Source organism: Ambystoma mexicanum, chromosome 2q (assembly GCF_040938575.1).
Source record: "Ambystoma mexicanum isolate Mex_15411 chromosome 2q, UKY_AmexF1_1, whole genome shotgun sequence".
Lineage (NCBI taxonomy): Eukaryota > Metazoa > Chordata > Amphibia > Caudata > Ambystomatidae > Ambystoma > Ambystoma mexicanum.
Window position 1 is genome coordinate 280,647,641 of NC_090924.1, and position 16,858 is coordinate 280,664,498.

The 16,858-nt window shown below is 42.7% G+C and overlaps 1 protein-coding gene across 8 annotated transcripts in view; it reads right to left on the reverse strand.

The window, feature by feature from the left end:
• Window positions 1-16,858, reverse strand: part of TRRAP (transformation/transcription domain associated protein) — a 2,065,012-nt gene that overhangs the window by 911,757 nt on the left and 1,136,397 nt on the right. For all 8 annotated transcript variants that reach the window (XM_069647248.1, XM_069647247.1, XM_069647244.1 and 5 more), the window contains 2 exons: window positions 14,593-14,859; window positions 9,836-10,042 (listed from right to left, as the gene is read on the reverse strand). In XM_069647248.1, coding sequence (XP_069503349.1) covers window positions 9,836-10,042; window positions 14,593-14,859 — 474 coding nt within the window. The remainder of the gene's footprint in view (window positions 1-9,835; window positions 10,043-14,592; window positions 14,860-16,858) is intronic.

The window sequence follows — 16,858 nt, forward strand, 5'->3', positions numbered from 1 at the left end:
AAAATATGAGAAGAAATTACATCTAGGGGGGCCCAGCAGCAATATTTTTACTCAAAGGGGGGCTCAGCATAAACATTTTTTTTAACAGCACTGGGCTAGATTACACAGCGCTCACACCAGAGGGTTGTGTAAAAATGTCCTTAAAAAATGCCTATTGGAATGAAAGGGACAAAATCCATAGGAAGCTCTTGATTGTAGGAATAAACAGGTATATTTCAGAAGACAATCTTCAGAATGGCAAGGACAGATGAGATCAATCAGAGGAGATCCAGGCCCAGGTCTAACAACCAGAGGTTCAGAGGAAGGCTGCAATGTTTGGACGAAGCACTAGATTCAGTGGATTTTGCAGTCAGCAGGACGCAGACGAAGCCCCAAGTCAAAAAAGAACAGGACCAGCAAAGGAAGACCCCAAAGATGCAGAACAGGTTGTTGGTCGCAGGTGCACAGCTCGTTATGTTGATTTAAACGGCTGCACACTACTAGCACCCACCCACCAAGGGGCAGTCTCCAGGCGCTCATGTGGCTCTGCAAGAATGTACACGTGGATTGGATAGCGAGGGTACAGTGATAGTATAGGTCCAGAACCAGGAGAAACTGAAGCATAGGATCTGCCTGCAAACGTTGTTCGTGTGCAGATTGCTCGCATTAAAACTGCTCAATCCCCCGTTTTGACCGTTCATTAAAAACGGAGGCCCAGGCAATTTTGGTTCACCGCCTCCTTTGTTAAAGAGGGGGTACCCCGCAAGCCCTTTTGACCTACTTATCTGAACATAAGGAGCCGGGACGCCCCCACACCTCATGTTCAGGTAAGTAGGTCAAAATGATGGGTCAAAAGTAACACCTATAATTAGGTCTAAATGACCTAACGACCAAATGCCAACGATCAGATTGGGTAATTACGTAGAAACTGGCATGTATGTGTGTGGTGGATTGCGTGCATTGGCTTGTTGTATCCGTATGGGTAAGGCCCAATGTCTGGGCTGTTTTTCTGTGTGAATGTTTGTTATGTTGGAGGTATGTGTATGTTTTATGTATTGGCTGGTATTTAAGGTTGTGCACACTGGCGTGTTGTATCCGTATGGGTAAGGTCCAGTGTCTGGGTTTGTTTGTTGGATGCAAGTGTTACTTATGTTGGGTGTGTGTGTTTGTGTATGCGTTCGCTAGCCCAGTGGACGTGTATAGTACTTGGTGGTGTGTTGGAGGGAGCAGAAGCGGGGTGGTTAGTACATTGGGTACTCTCTAAGTTCTTGTACGTGGCTAATTTACACAATTCCATCTACAGATATGCATGGTTAATCTCAATCTATCCAAGTGTGATGCATGGCTAATGTTCACAAATATGAGTGTGATGCTTGTTTCCGGGGTCAAGATTTTATTTTGGATTTGGTGCCGATTCCTGAAACAGAGTCTGCCAGCGGAGTCCCTCGAACTAGCTGGGTGAGAAAAGCTATGAAGGTGAGGTTGTAGGACCTTCAGAAGATGACCATCTGTTAAGGATTTCAATCAGACGACGCACACCTTAGTCTCGGCCTAGTATGCAGCGCGCAACTGAAATGCTTACGTTTTCTGTTAGATTCAATATTGAGATGGTACACCACTCATATCACACCCCCTTTTCAAATACAGTGGGTCACAATGGACCCTGAACCAGGCTGGTTGATAAAATATAATATTTATTTATTTGAAAATTAAAAGAAATCATACAATTTTTAATATGGGGCAGTAATCACCAATGGGGTGATAAGAGCAATAGGAATGTAGGCAATGCACTTAGTTAACCTTCTATTGACACATCTACAAAACACCCGGGAATAGGAGCACTTTTTGATTCTTGGTAAGATAGCACTTGAGTTAGAATTTTCCCCTGCAATGTTCCCTCAACCCACAAATAATTCTAAATGGATATGAAGCAACAGCAGGTAATCAGGAATGACAAATGGAAAACAGAATTGAAATCTGACCTTCCCTCCCCAATAAGAGAGAAAAACCGATTTTAAACCCTGGCAATGCTAAAAATGACACTCGGAAATGGATGAATAAATGAATGAATGTGTGTAAAAACCTTGAAACTATTATTCCTCACTACAGCAACCATGCAGAAGTACAACAAATTACAAGCAATGTATAACCAAGAGCATACAGTTCAAAAATTAGTGGCAGGGTTTTTAAAACATGTTTGCAGCAAATGACACATTGGAAAATTAGCAAACTTTGCAAATCCCACCTGAAATTACCAAAACGGTTTTTAAAATAAACGGGTAAAATAGTGTAAATCGCAATGTGTTGGGGTGTAGCTATAGATCATAGGTCCAATATGGAATTGAAATTAGGTCTCTAGCTGGTAAATTCAGTGAGATAAGCAAGATCTAGAAAGGTATGTTTTGAGTAAAATGGAGCAGTCAAAAAGGAAAGGAAATCAGTTTTGACAAGAACAGTTTTACTCTACACTAGAGCATTCAGACTAGGATACCAAAGAGGGACACAGTAAGTTCCAGAGTTGATTCGCGAATTCAACCGTAGTTCCCCAGTGTCCGCCCTGGCGGAACCAGTCCAATCACTCGAAATAGGATTAATAGTTTAGGATTTTACAAGACAAAATTACTAAAAGAGCTGCCGCTAGCACTAGAAATCAATTGCAGGGTTTCAAGAATAATTCTGACAATATTACAATTTATCAGGATAAGGATAGGATGACTTAGAGAGGGGAACAAAGGACAAGGCAAGACAAGTTATACTATGATTTCTATGGTTCCTATTGATACTCTCAGTCCACTGTTTAGTTTTTGGATTTTGTACAGTCAGCGGTTCTGGTCACCACACGGATCTGGTTTAACAAAGGACAGCCAGACAAAATCAACGGGGCAGGATCAGCTGGCCAGGGACTGGTTACCGGGTAGCACTTCTGGACTGGCAATTCTGGTCACTGGATAAGATAGGTCATCAAGGTAGCAGGATGGCAGCAGCATGCAGTGAGTGGCAGCAGGCCAATCTGGATCAGGATACCAAAAGTACCACCGTTTTTCCCTGGTTAAAGGGAGATTAGTTGGTTTTGAATATTGATTGGAGGCCTTGCTGGAGCAGGATCAGCAATGCTTGGCCTTTTAGTTGAGATCTGGAGTCTGGATAGATGACGGGTACAGGAACGCAGTGCAGGAAATCAGGAAGAGTGTGTCTCTAGGGTCTTGTCAGGGACTCTCATTTATAATGCCTAGTGACATCATCACAGTATATGACTGGGGCAGGCTTAACTAAACACACCCCTAACAAAGGGATTGGACAAGGGTGCTGGTCTCCGCCTCTCGCTCAGTTGGTTGGATTTCTAAGGGAATGATGTCAGGTTTATGAGGTGAGTTTAACAATGTCCAGAAACTCCCACATTTACTTTGCTGAAAATCTGATTTTGCCCAAAACATACATTTCTTCAATTGCAATCTCTTGGCAAATTATACACACAGGTTACATATTATGTGCAGCACAGATCAGTCCAATCCTCAGGTCTGTGCGACCTTGTTTCGCCTTGCTGATACATTTTGGTAATTTTAAACATGAAAGATTTGGCCTAAAATTCCACAATTTTATAAACGGATGCAAATTGTCCCCAGGGATGTATGTACAAAATGTTATGTTTGAAACATTAACCTTTTAACTGCCATGGGTCCCCCCCCCCCAGTGCCAAGGCCTTTTTTGGTGATTTTGGTATTTCGCCATTCAATGCCTACTAACGTTTTCTGATTCATTAACCCCTTAAGTGGCAACAGGGACGTAATCCCAAGGACGAGATACCTCACCCTTGGCACTTAAGGGGTTAATACTTTCCTTGGAATCTTGTAACTTCTGTTCCCCATGCAGCAATGAGTTCTACCAAGTTTTAAAAGATAGCCTATAAAATTAGATTTGAAACTGCAAACTTTTTACATTTTCACTAATTCTTGCTGCAGGGATAAAAAAAAGTCTTTAAAGTTTCTTTATAAAATAGTCTTTGTAACCAAAAGGCAGTCCATTGTTACTAGATCCCTTTTTTTCTTCCTCCAACTGCAAGCAACTGTCATTTCCTTCAAGGCAAGGGGGTTTTCCTTCTTAATTGAAGGTTTTATTGCCCCTTACACTTGACAGGTTAGTGCCCCAGGACTTCTATTGCCCAGGGCACAGACGAATGTCCGATGAGAGTGTGAACTTGCTTTGTCCTGGCCCATTCAAAGTTTTTCAAACTGGCAATTTTCACGTAAGTGTCCTGGATTTATGCTGTGTCCCCCTTCCTTGGGGAAGTTCCATGGCTGGCAACTGGAATGACTGATTTTTCGGAGAGCTTGCAAATCTAGCCCTTGTGTTTTAAATTCTTTAATTTCTTATTTTGGATCCTGAATTAAACCAACCTGTGAAAGAAGAGAGCCTATGTGTGTATTATCACCACTAACATAATCCCTTTACATTGCCAAGTATGCACGCTTTTATTCAACAATTTATTTTAAAACAGGCCATTTTTTTTCTTCAGTCAGCAAAGCCCATTTTTCCACATGTGTTCAAACTGCTAGCATTTCTTTCTTTACATTCGGTTTGGTATCTGCCTCAGATTGCCCACAATGTCTTTGCAGCTGTAGTCATTTCCTTGAAGCAGGAGTTTTATCTAAAGTACAGATACATTTACAATTAACCTGGCTCAGAGAGTGAAAGTCTCTTTGAACTGCTCTGCCTGGATACATTTTGACAATAAAAAAACGCATGTTCCCGTGCGAATGAAAATTGAGTTGCTTATTGATTTCTCTGAGAGTTGGTTTGACTGGGCATGTGGTTTCGGTGAAGCGCAGTGAAATATCCTGGGCATGACGGCCTTTTTACACACAGTGGTTTCAGAATGAAAAGATGGAATTAGCATAAAAGCAGCATGTTTAAAGGGTGGAAATGTTTCATTTTGAAGGGGATGTTGGCTTTTGCAGCAATGCAGTGCTGCCTGTTCACTCTATTCCCTTTATAGGTTTCAGAACACACTGGCATACTTTTTCAGTGTGTCCCCTGGTCCCATTTTGCCTGAAGTGTGCTAGCAGGATGGTCCAGCCATTTTTTTTTGTTGCTGCCAAAACGCAGTTTTGAGGTCCTGGTGCGCACAGGAGCCAGCGCGATGTGCTGAATGCCGTTGAGTGGGTCAATATATCCCACACATCTACGTGCTAGTTAAGATAGCAGCGGCAGCAACAAAGAACCACAATGACGATCCTTTGGATTAGGTCAGATGATCTGATCAAGACAAGGACTGCAGGACACGACAAAGTGCAAGCATGAACAACGGGAAACACTAAGCTATTTCCAGCAAGGGGTCAGACTTCTGCTCCGGTGAACAAAATGGTTCTGGAGCTTCTAGGGGAGCACACAGGTTCAACTTCAGAAGACTCTGGAGTCCGCAGCAAGGAGTCCCCAGGGTTGTACAGGCCTATCCTAGTAGTCATATGGGCGTCCAGGGTCAACACGTGAAAAATGCAGTTGCAGTGTTCAGTGAGACTTTGGAAAAAGTAAACAAGTCAAGACTGAAAAAAGGTCAAGGGACTAACTCAGTTAGCAAAAACAAGATTTCTAACCTATTAATTGATATGTGTTTATAAAGCGCTTACAATAGTAAGAAAGTGAAAAAGAAGACAGGATTTATTAGGAAGAAAAGAAATAGAAAGAAGAGAAGTAGTAATCGAGGTAATTGGTGAAAGAAGACGAGACTAATAGTAGAGGGGTGAGAAAAGTAGAGAGGAAAATCAAGAGCGTGGCACAATAATCAATACAAGATGAAAATAGAGTTATAAGGCTATTTCTGGTAGCCCAACAAAAAGAGACTTAGGAATGGAAGGGAATCAGCTTGGATAAGGTGAGGTGTAATATGAGCAAAGAAACAAAATTTAAACAGTAGACAAACAAATGCCTTTAATATTTAACTAACTTGCCTTTAAGTTGGTGCTTTTCTTTACTCCATCTTAGTGTTGCTCCCATAATTACATCTAATTTCCGATAGTCGTCACAAGTCTACTGTTCTTTCTATGCCTGGTGCTATACCTACTCACTGGTCCTCCCGCAGATCTAATTGTCCTGCTTCAAGCAATATCTCTAATCTTGTTTATCCACCTTCTGATTCTGGTGATTCTTGCATTAATGTGGCACTGTGGAATGATCTGTCTATCGCTAAGACAACCAATTCTATCCTTGATATGTTCCTCCGACTAAACCTGCATTTTTTATGCATTACCGAGACCTGGTTTTTGTCTTTTAACTCTGCTATACCTGCTTCATTGTTCACATCTGTTGCTGTTTTCACTCATACTTCTCGTTCTTTCAGTCGTGGAGGCGGCACTGGTATTCTTTACTGGCTATCTTCCACGATTCATTCCATTTCTCTCTCTAACTACCTTTACTTCCTTTGAATACTCTCTTTCCACCTTCTCCAAATCTTGTGCTGTGAACTTTCTCTTGATTTATCATCCTGGTCCTCTTTCTACTTTAAGTGATGGCATTAACGCTTTACTTGGTGCCATCCTGCCTTGCTCGAATTCTTTCTTACTATTGTGCGACTTTAATTTACATCTAGCTTCTATTCATGCCCCCACTCCATTTCTTGGTATTATTGACTCTTATTGAGTGTCTCCACTCCCTACTCCACCTTCCCACATCTCTGGATCCTATCTGGATCTTATTTTCACTTCTTCTATGTCTACCTCAAATGTGTCAATGTATCCTGTTTATTCTTCTGATCATCACTTGCTCTTTTTCTCTACTTACCACCATGTTCTTGACACTTGCTTACCTCCTTCGGCTGCTACCTCTTCCTTTTTCCGTTGGGATCTTTGTACTTTCAATACCCCCTTTTTTTGTATATTACTGTTTTGCTACTCTTCCATCATATTCTACTTTTCTAGCTCTTTCAATGGAGGAAGCTGCTTCAGCTTTCTCCACTACCTTCTCTACCTCTCTTGATACACTATATCCTCTCTGAATTTCTTCCTTCTCATAAACCTTCCCAGCCTTGGCTTACTCTTTTCTTCTTTCTTTGTGAAGGGCTCTCCGTCACTTGGAGCGTCGCTAGCATAGAACTCGATCTATGTCCGATGATGTGGCCTTCTCTTATCATACCCTATGTGATGATGAACTTCTTTCTTCTAAACGTCTCTATTACTCTGATCTCATGCACTCTCAATCATCTCACCCCTGCTGTTTTTTCCAATCACTTTCTCGTCATCTGATTTCCCCTTTGTCTGCTCAGGCTCTTCTCTCCACACTTACTGCATCTCACTTTGATAATTTCTTCACTTATAAAGTGGATTATCTTTTTTTGCCATTTCTCTTCTACTATGGTTCTTTCTTCTTCCTCACCTATCTCTAAATATGAAACCTCTTTACTTGTCTCCCAGGCTCATCCTACTGCTTCTCCCTCTTCTTTCTACTCTTATTCCTAAAATCTATCCCTCTCTCAATTCTTATATTACCAGTCTTCTTACTATCTTTCTTACGACTTGTACCTTCCCTCCCCCATTAAAACACGTCATTATTCTTCCTGTCTTGAAAAAAACCTTCCTTGGATCCTGCTATTCCTTCAAATTTTTGTCCCATCTCTCACCTTCCTTAACTTGCCAAATTGTTGGAACGTCTTGTTTACTCCCAGGTTTCTTCCTTCATCACTCAATTCCATTTTACCTCATTTCCAGCCTGGTTTTCGACCAATTCACTCCACTGAAACTGCTCTTCTTTCCGTCCGTGACTCTCTTTTTTCTGCTCACTATGCTAAACACTCTTCTATTCTTATACTCTTGGACTTATCCACTGCCTTCGACAGAGTGGATCACACGCTTCTTCAATCCCTTTCCTATTTTTTGTTTTCTGGTTGTGTAATCACATTGTTTCAATCTTATCTATCTAATCGTACCTACTCAGTATCTTTTAATTTTTATTTAATTTGCATTTTTAAAGCGCTCACAGCCTGTGGGCATCGAGGTGCTGTTACAGGAATATGTCTCTTAGTTGCGTATTTATAACGCGCTTAATACCCAGAGGTATTTAAACGCGGACCCGGGGATCGAACCTCTGTTGCTTCGTGTTGTCTTGTATCCAAGGCAAGCACGTTGCCGCTGAGCTATCCTCCCTATCTTAGCCTAGTGTTTGCTCTGATCCCCTTCCTCTTTGGCACAGTGTTCCAGAAGGGTCTGTTCTTGTCCCATTTCTCTTCTCTCTTTATACTCCTCCTTTGGCTAATATCTCTACAGTTGGGTTGTCGCATAATTTTTATGCTATTGAGACCCAACTATTTCAATCTTTTTCTTCTTTTACAACTACTATATACCTGAATCTCTGTGCCTGTCTTTCTGCTATCAAAACATGGATGTCAGACCACTTTCTTGTCCTCAATCCTTCCAAAACTGAAGTTCTTTTTTTCCTGCAAACACTATTCCTTTGGCTGTTACTGCTCCATTTGTCCTATTTTCCCCTTCCCATCTGTCTTTTTCTCTAACTGCCCTTAATCTTGGCCTCAATCTTCATACTAATCTTTCTTTTGCTCATCACATTTCAATTACATCCGGTTCCAGCCGCTTCCATCTCTTCAATATTCAGAAAGACCTCTTCTAATTGTCAGTGCCACTAAGCTTGTAATCTCTTCTTTAATCTTCTCTCGAATATTCTACTGTTCTGTACTCCTCTTTGGTCTCCCTGTCTCTTGCTTAGCTCCTCTTAAGTCTGTTTTTAATTCCTCTATTCATCTTCTGTATTCCTTATATATTTGTGACTCCATTTCTGCCTCTTTGGCCTCTCTTCAAAGGCTACCTTTGCACTCTCAACTTAAATTCAACTTTCTCTGTATGGTATTTAAATTCCTTTTAGGACTTGCTCCCATTTATCTTCCCTTGTTTCCTTTTATGTTGCCCCGAATGCTCTTCCTCTCTCTCTCTGTGGTCGATTCAATCCTATTCTACCTTCAGTGCTGTCCTGAAAACGTTCTTACTTCAAAAATGATTAACTGCATTTTACTCACATTGTAGTTATTTCAAATGGGTTCTACTGTGTTAAATTGGTTTTGCTCAGCGCCTTGGCATAAGGCGCTTTATAAATACACATGAAAATACGAAATAGTATATTAAAATGGTAAAGGTGTCTGGAAAAAAATTTAGGAGAAGCAGTAGACTGATGAAAGGACAGCTTGTGAACAAACTTGTCTGAACCATCAGATCTTGTTACCGTTTGATAACCGATAAGGTAAGATTTGGACAAAGCTGCTAACTTTATTCCCTGATCTGATCTAAATAAACAATGAAATGATAGCAAATAATTGCAATGCCGCAAACCTCAGTGAAATGAAAAAAATTGTGACGAGTTCAAACCAAAAAAAAAAACAGCCTATGAGGCACAACTAAAATCTTTAAAAGACAATCACACTCCAGCTTGCAGTGTTCAGAGATCCTTTGGAACAGCAGAGAAAATACAAGTTGGTGGCTTTGGGCAAATGGTTATAGGATCTTACAAGTCATTAGGGACCAGCTGCAAAAAAATAAGCTTTACTAAAGTGTTTTAGGATGTTCCAGATGATGCGGGAGAAGATGGGTGTCTGGGGGTGAGGGAAGGGTTCTACATAGGAAATCTCATGCTGTAGAATAGCGAACTAGCATGGGGGCAGGGGTTGAACGTTTGTGTGCGCATCTTTCCTGGTACGGTGCAGTCACTCTTGTGGAATCAGTGATGTGGAAAGGATTAACAGATTTTCCACAAAAGCACTGCACAATCCTCCCCCAACAGTATGGAATCTTCCACCAAATAATTCACCCAAGAGAAGCGAACTATATCCGTGCAATGAGAAGAAATGGTTGCTTTAACATACCTTGAAATGTTGGACTATTAAATGCAAGATATGGACCAGCTGTGGAACAGTGTGGCCCTCCTCCACTATGATTTTCCTTGTCCAGTGGGTCAGCATCTGATGTCCATCTTCCATGCGAGCCGGCACAGCTGGAGTTAGAATAGCCATTGCTTGTCGCACTATAGCCCGAGCCTCCATAGCATGAGCTTTCAGGAGACTATGGAACACCTAGAGGAGAGTGGAGAAGAAGGGACTCAAAGGGGAGTTTGAACACATCATACAGCAAATATGTGATAAGCCAACTTCCTAAATATAATGTAAAAAGTAGGTCATTGAGAATAATGCCTGCAGCTATGAAGCATCAGTCGGCCTACTACATAATTAACTGCAACCACTTGCCACCTTGGCAGCTCATTGTCCATTTGCATGTGATAGAACATACCCATCGTTAAGCATGTGCCTTCTGGGATAGTAGCATGTTAGGATCACTGGTTCCTGCCACCAAGGCATGGAACCAGAAACATTGTTGATTCATAAGAAATCAACTTTATTTAGGGCCCGAGGGTGACAGGAATGTCAATTTCCCTACTCGCATGACGTTTTTGTTTATTAAAAATAAAAGGCGAATTGTTTCTTTCATACACAACGATCTGGCAACACCTCGTGGACAACATCCAGTAGAGCTCATGCAACAGAAACAAGCCTGGCTGTTGGCTCATGACAAGAATGAAATATGCAGAGAATGAGGGTGCTATCCCAAAATATTGTACTTGGCCAGAGGCACGTGTTGTGTTTGCATCACGGATCACACCGTCTGGATCTATGTATTGTTCTACTAACAAAACATGCACACCTTATTTATATCGCCCGTACATTTAGGGGCATCAAAGATGTGATGAAAAACATATTTCACTCATAACATCTGTGGGAAGAGCTCAACGACCACTACAGACACATGGGCGTGTTAAAACAAACATCCAATCATAAAACACTGTAAATAACCAAGGCCCTAAATCATACATGCCAACCCTCCTGATTTAGGCGGGAGACTCCTGATTTTTCAGTGAAAAATACTGCGATTTTTCACATTCTCCCACCTAAAATAATTATTCACCCAATGCGTTCCTATGGGGAAATTATTGTCTCCCGATTTCTCTGAAGAAATCTCCCTTACAGCTGTGTCGGAATGTTGGCATGTATGCTAAATAACCAAGGACCGTGTTAGGGAGAACTCTCAGAAATGTGCTAATTCCTCTCTACCTTAGAGACCCCCAGCTCTTTTGCTGGACTCTTGGACTTTACATTTTTGCCTGGAGAGAGCGAGACCCTTTTCCCACACCCTCATGTATTTTTAATGTGATTTGAACTCTGTTTCTTTTGGTTGTGGAGCCTAACAAACTCCATAGGCATCATCTTTTACATTGTGTCACACAGCACCTTCATTGCAGTGACATAGGGAAGTTTTTTTTTTTTTTTTTTAGATTTCCCAAGGTTTAAATACCTTATCTTGGATAAACTACTGTTTCCAAGAGCAGTGTAGTGAAATTGACGTTACTTACATTGTGACTTTTCTAGACCCAGCACACACTATCTTACAATGGGGGTGCTGGAGGGGGTACTTGGTATCCCCTTGGTCTAGCTTCTCGTGTAACATTTTTATGTTACCCTTTCCTCGAATGACTGGTGGCAGTGGTTTACTTTTAACTACCGTGATGTGCATTTACCATGGGCTGCGTTCGCCAAAATGGCCCTGGTCGTCTTTTTTCACCATTTCTTTGTGGACAGGACCTTCTTGAGATTTACTCTGCTCGCCAAACCAGGTTTGGTCCCTTTGTTTGTTTTGCCTTTGGCGGGATTCACGAGTGAAGACTGCTGCTGGCTCCAGGGTGTCTGGCGGGGGCAGGCGGCGGGGGCAAGCAGCGAGGGAGGTGCCTGAAACACCCTATGCTTAGTCTCCTAGGAGACAGGAATGTACTCTGAGGTGATTGGCCGGCTGGCTGTCCGGCAAGGACAGCCACCCTACTGGGTGACTGACAGCTAGGCTGGAATGAATGGGAGAAACCTGCATAAAAGGCTAGGCTTTTTGGCTTGGAAGGCAGTGTCGACCACTGGACGAAGGAATCTGAAGAGGAACTTGGAAGAGACACCTGCTGCAACTCCTGGACCGTTGGTTTGCCCGGTGAAGCCCTGCTGCTGTGCTGAAACTCCAATTTCGTTTTGACTAGAGAAGCCCTGCAAGGACGACTTCTCCCATTGAGTTGGTGGGTCCAATCAACTCCAAAGTAAGCCACCTGGACATCCTCTCAGAGCTGGTTGAAATTCCACTGCAGTTGCTGCTGGAACCAAATAGCCAGGGAGAGGAACACCAGATTGTGTGCATTGCTTTTAAGTGTGCCAAGAGCTCCAGGAAGATCCTCCGGACTCCCAGGAAGCAGGACTGACCGATCTTGAGCCCCCTCAACAGAGTGCTGGACCCCAGATGCAAGGAAAGCCCATCTCGCCAGCCAAGAGTATGCATTGTTGCCATTTGCTTAGACACGGGGAGCTGAAACCGCGAAGTGCCACTGAATAGCAGTTGGTCCTTTTCTGTCGCTGACCGTCCTGTTGCAGTGCAGGAGTCCTACAGGCGTCCTCCCTCTTGTTCCCACGACTGAGGCCCAGGAACACGGGATCTGCAGAGCTGCACAGGAACAGAAGCTAGCCAAAGCCCTTTTCTTCCAACCAAAGGTACTGTACAGTCTAAGAGAATTTACCTCTTGTTGTAACCTTACTTGTTCTCGGTTGAGACTAGTCTTGTTTCCCCTGTAGAGTTGCTAACAGCCTCTTTACTTTACAAGCCTAATCAGCTTCCAGGAAGGAAGGGGTTAACTAACTTTGCACTGGGGGTTACCAAAAGCACGTGTGATCTCTTGTTCTGTTCTAATAACCCATTTTCTTTGACCTACTCCTAAGTCTGATTCTAAATGCAAACAGTAGTATATTAATGTAGGAAGTGTTTGTGTGCCATTCCAAAAGGGTACTTACTGATTTAGAAATATTAAGAGTGTGTATTTTTGAAGTGTATTTGTGCGTTACTATTATATTGCCCCTACTCAAACTGACTGTTAAATTAATAATTGTTTATTCAAGAACCTTGTAAGTGTTTATTTGAATACTTGTCACTAATCTCTTGTGTAATTCCCCTACAGCTTGCATTGACCCCCTCTTGAGATAAGCCTGGCTGCTCAACACGCTACCAACCTGTGTAGTACAGACTTATGCCAAAGGTTGGGTTCCTATTTTGAGTAAAATAGATTACAAAAGATATGTAAGTAGGTAGGTAGACAGGCAAAACACAGACAACTGCAGAGGACACCCTGCTCTATGTGAATATGCGCCTCTGAAGGACATTGCTGCTCGAAAGAGACTCCGCGGTGCCCTAGAAAAATGCAAGATAATTTTTCCGCTCCAACTTAACGCCTCAAAAAACGAATTTCTCACAGACATTATAATAGACAAATAAAGGGTTAATAGCCACCAATTGCCAGGAGAAGGCCAACCAGCAGGGAGCCGAAACACTAAATGCCCACGGATTATCACCTCGTTGTCTTTTAACACCAGTTCCTCCACATCAGCCCCTTGCTGACAAAAAAATAATTAATCGTTTTTTCCCGTGGAAATGTAATGTTTCAGCTCCCGGCTGGCCGTCTCGTGATCATTGGCGGCTGTTAACGCTTTACAGCGCGTGCCTTGCCAGCTACATTTGCTGGAGCCCCCGAACGAAAATAATCTATTGCCTTAATTAGAAGACTACTGAATGGTAAGACGGGGACAGTTGCTGGCACCCCCTGGGGCTCTCGCGAGGCCCCTTTTATTTGAAAGGGCCGGACGCCGTCCCTGCTCGCACAGACCAAATGTAAATGAAACGTTATTGGCTTGCCTGGGAGCACGATTTCCCTTCAAAACGGGAGGCTCGCTCTCTAGAGCCATCAAGCGTAGTCATCCCTCCTACCTACCAGAAGCAAACTCTGCTTTGCTGCGCGCTTCGGCCACTCCTGCCTTAGGCTGGAGAGTCGAGATGCGGAAAGTAAGGAAATCCATATGTCACTTTCATTTACCCGTCATCCGGAAACCATGTGGCTAACCCGTAACTCCGAGACCTGGGGACCCCTCACTATGCCACGCACTGGCCAGCCCACTCCTCTGGTCGGCCGGACTGTTTTCTTCTCAACAGTGTTCTCCCCCTTCTGTAGTGTTGCCCTATGCAGAACTCTTCTTTTGTGATGTAACAGTTCATTGCCATGGTTGATTGCAAAGCATTCTGATGAGTTATGTTCCAACACCCGCACTATATATATTGCTTAAATAAATATACGAGTTTAGAAACCAATCTTCAGCTTCCATTGTACAAAAGTATAACCGCGCATGTCTGGAAATGCATTGCTTTGGTGTGATAAAACGGTGCCTACGTGCCTAATCGCACAAGCGGCACACCACAAAATGCGCAAACCAAAGAGACAGATGCTTCTCTAGCACACACCCAAACCTAGATTACTAGTCCTGTCTACTTCAAATGGGATTCCACTTAATGTCCAGGAGAGCACTTAAACTACCCCCAACACGCTCTTCAATAACGCCCCCTAGCATCCAATGGGCATGAGCAGCAGTCTGGTCCTAAAAGGCAAGTTTGCAGGACCAGACAGAGATGATATGGTTTGTGGAGTAAACAAAGCAAGTCCTATATTCACATATACATTAAATAACCCAACTAGGGTGAAAACGGCAAGGGCTGGGAGTACCTGCAAGACTATCTTCTTGTGTATGGCAAACTTGGCAATAATGTGAGCTAAAAGCAGGTGACCGCTGTACTTGCAGGCAGGATCCACGCAGGCCTTGGAGAGCAGGCAGGGCCAGGCAAAGGTCATCAGCCGCCTCAGCTTGCTATTCCGGTTCTTGTTATTGTCGTGGATGTGGTGAGGAGCGTGTTCCACAAGGAGAGTTGCAAACTGTAACAGGTAAATGCGAAGCGAGTCCAGCATATCAATCTGTTTATCAGGGTCCAGCACCTACAAGAAGAAAAAAGGAAATGCAGTAATAGAAACTCACTCGGTGCACTTTTTCCACTTTGTGTGACGCTAAATGAAATGGAACACGGTATTTACAGTATTGGGTGTCACTTCCACCTCTATGAGCAGTACCCCCTTGTATGCCAACAGCGCACCTATGGGAAGGAGGCAAATTAGATCCAATTCATGAAGACTACTTTTCAGTAGACATTCTGCCCATGCTACGATGCAGGGCTGTGTTGGGGGGATGGTAGCGCCTCGACAAGCGCCTGCCTGAACCCCCAAGCGCTTTACAATTAGGCAAGACTTCTTAAAGCACTATAGCACAGAGAAAGCTTTTTTCATGCAAAAATAATCACATACAGGCGTGGCCAGGCACTAAATGAAAATAGTATTAAAATATAAGGTGCAAATAACTATTGAAATAAATCTGTAAACATTTTACATTTTATTTAGTTTTCTCAGAGTACGGTGAATGCAGCCTGTGCTAAAAAATAGACTACAGGCATTGCCAGTGTTCACTAAGGCTGTAGAGCACACAAGGTAACTCAGCAGCTTTTCCTTGTCCATCAAAACACGCAGGCAGGCTGGGGCTCATATACACAATGTAACAGTATAGGAAAACTGTGTTTTTAAGTATAAGCGGAATTACTGGACCAGATGAAATATAAGAACACTGAGTGAAGTGTTGAGAGTATGGCAGGAAGGTGTGTTTATATATGTTCATAATATAGTAAAATGATGAAAAATGAAGCGACAATGTATTCCTGCATAGGCAGCAGTATGCTAAGTAGTTTGTAAACTGGCCATGCAAGAAGGAAGACTGCAGCGTCCCTTTTAAGGAAGAACAACAGTTTTGGATGCGCTATGCCAGTATCCAGTAACCAAGTTGAACAGTATTTTAAGGCGCCTGCTTGGCATCAGGCTGGAGGAGCCAGCCACGGAAGACAGAATGCTGGTCGTGGAGCAGAGTCCTTTGCCCCCAACACTCCATCCTCACCTTTGTACAGATTAAAATGTCTTATCCTTGCAAGATGATTCTTGGCCTTAATTCTCTAGATGGGTGAATTATTAATCTGGTGTGAGCATGATTAGGGGTACCTGTATAGTTAAGGGGTACCCCTGTAAATTGGGGTACCTTTAAGCTGTGAATCCATAAGCCTGCAATGTTAGACCTTGTAGAGTATTTTACAATTTGTTCATATTATATCGACATGCTGGTCCAGCAAGCACATTCTCAGATAACCTTGCAGACACATCTATCAGAGATTTTGGAATATCCCAACACCTGGTTTTGACATCTGTATGTTAAGCCTTGATAGTTGACAAAAACAAAAAAAATCGCTACAATTCCAACAATTCATCCCATACATTACCAAGATCCCAACTAGCGATGAGAGGATAAGTACAGCCCCATCCTTACCATTGGGATGGTTGCACATGTCTATCAGAATTGTTACACTTCCATTGCCAACAGAGTTCCTGTTAGGGATAATTCTCAAAAATGTGCTAATGCCCTTCACCTTAGAGACCCCCAGCAACTTTGCTGGATTTTGAGGACCTGATTTTTTTTACCTGGAGAGAGTGTGACCCTTTTTTCTCACTCTCTCATGTATTTTGAAGTGTGTTTTATTCTTGTGTTCTTTGATTATGGAGTTTTAGATAACTCCATAGGCATCATCTTTTCATTTGTGTCACACAGCACCCTCAGTGCAGTGGCACAGGGAAGTCGTTCAAGCTTTCCCAAGGTTTGAATACCTTCTCTGGGATAAACTACAGTTTCCCAGAGTAAGTAAAGTGAAATTTACTTTGCTAGTCCTTTAAATTCCTAGACCCAGCGCACCCTATCTTACAATAGAGTGCTGGAGGGGTTACTTAGTATCCCCTATGTCTAGATACTCATGTAGCAGTCAAATGCTACCCTCTCCTCTTAGAATGGCTGGAGGCAGTGGTTTTGCAACTACCTACCATGATTTCTACTGACCGCAAACTATTTGTA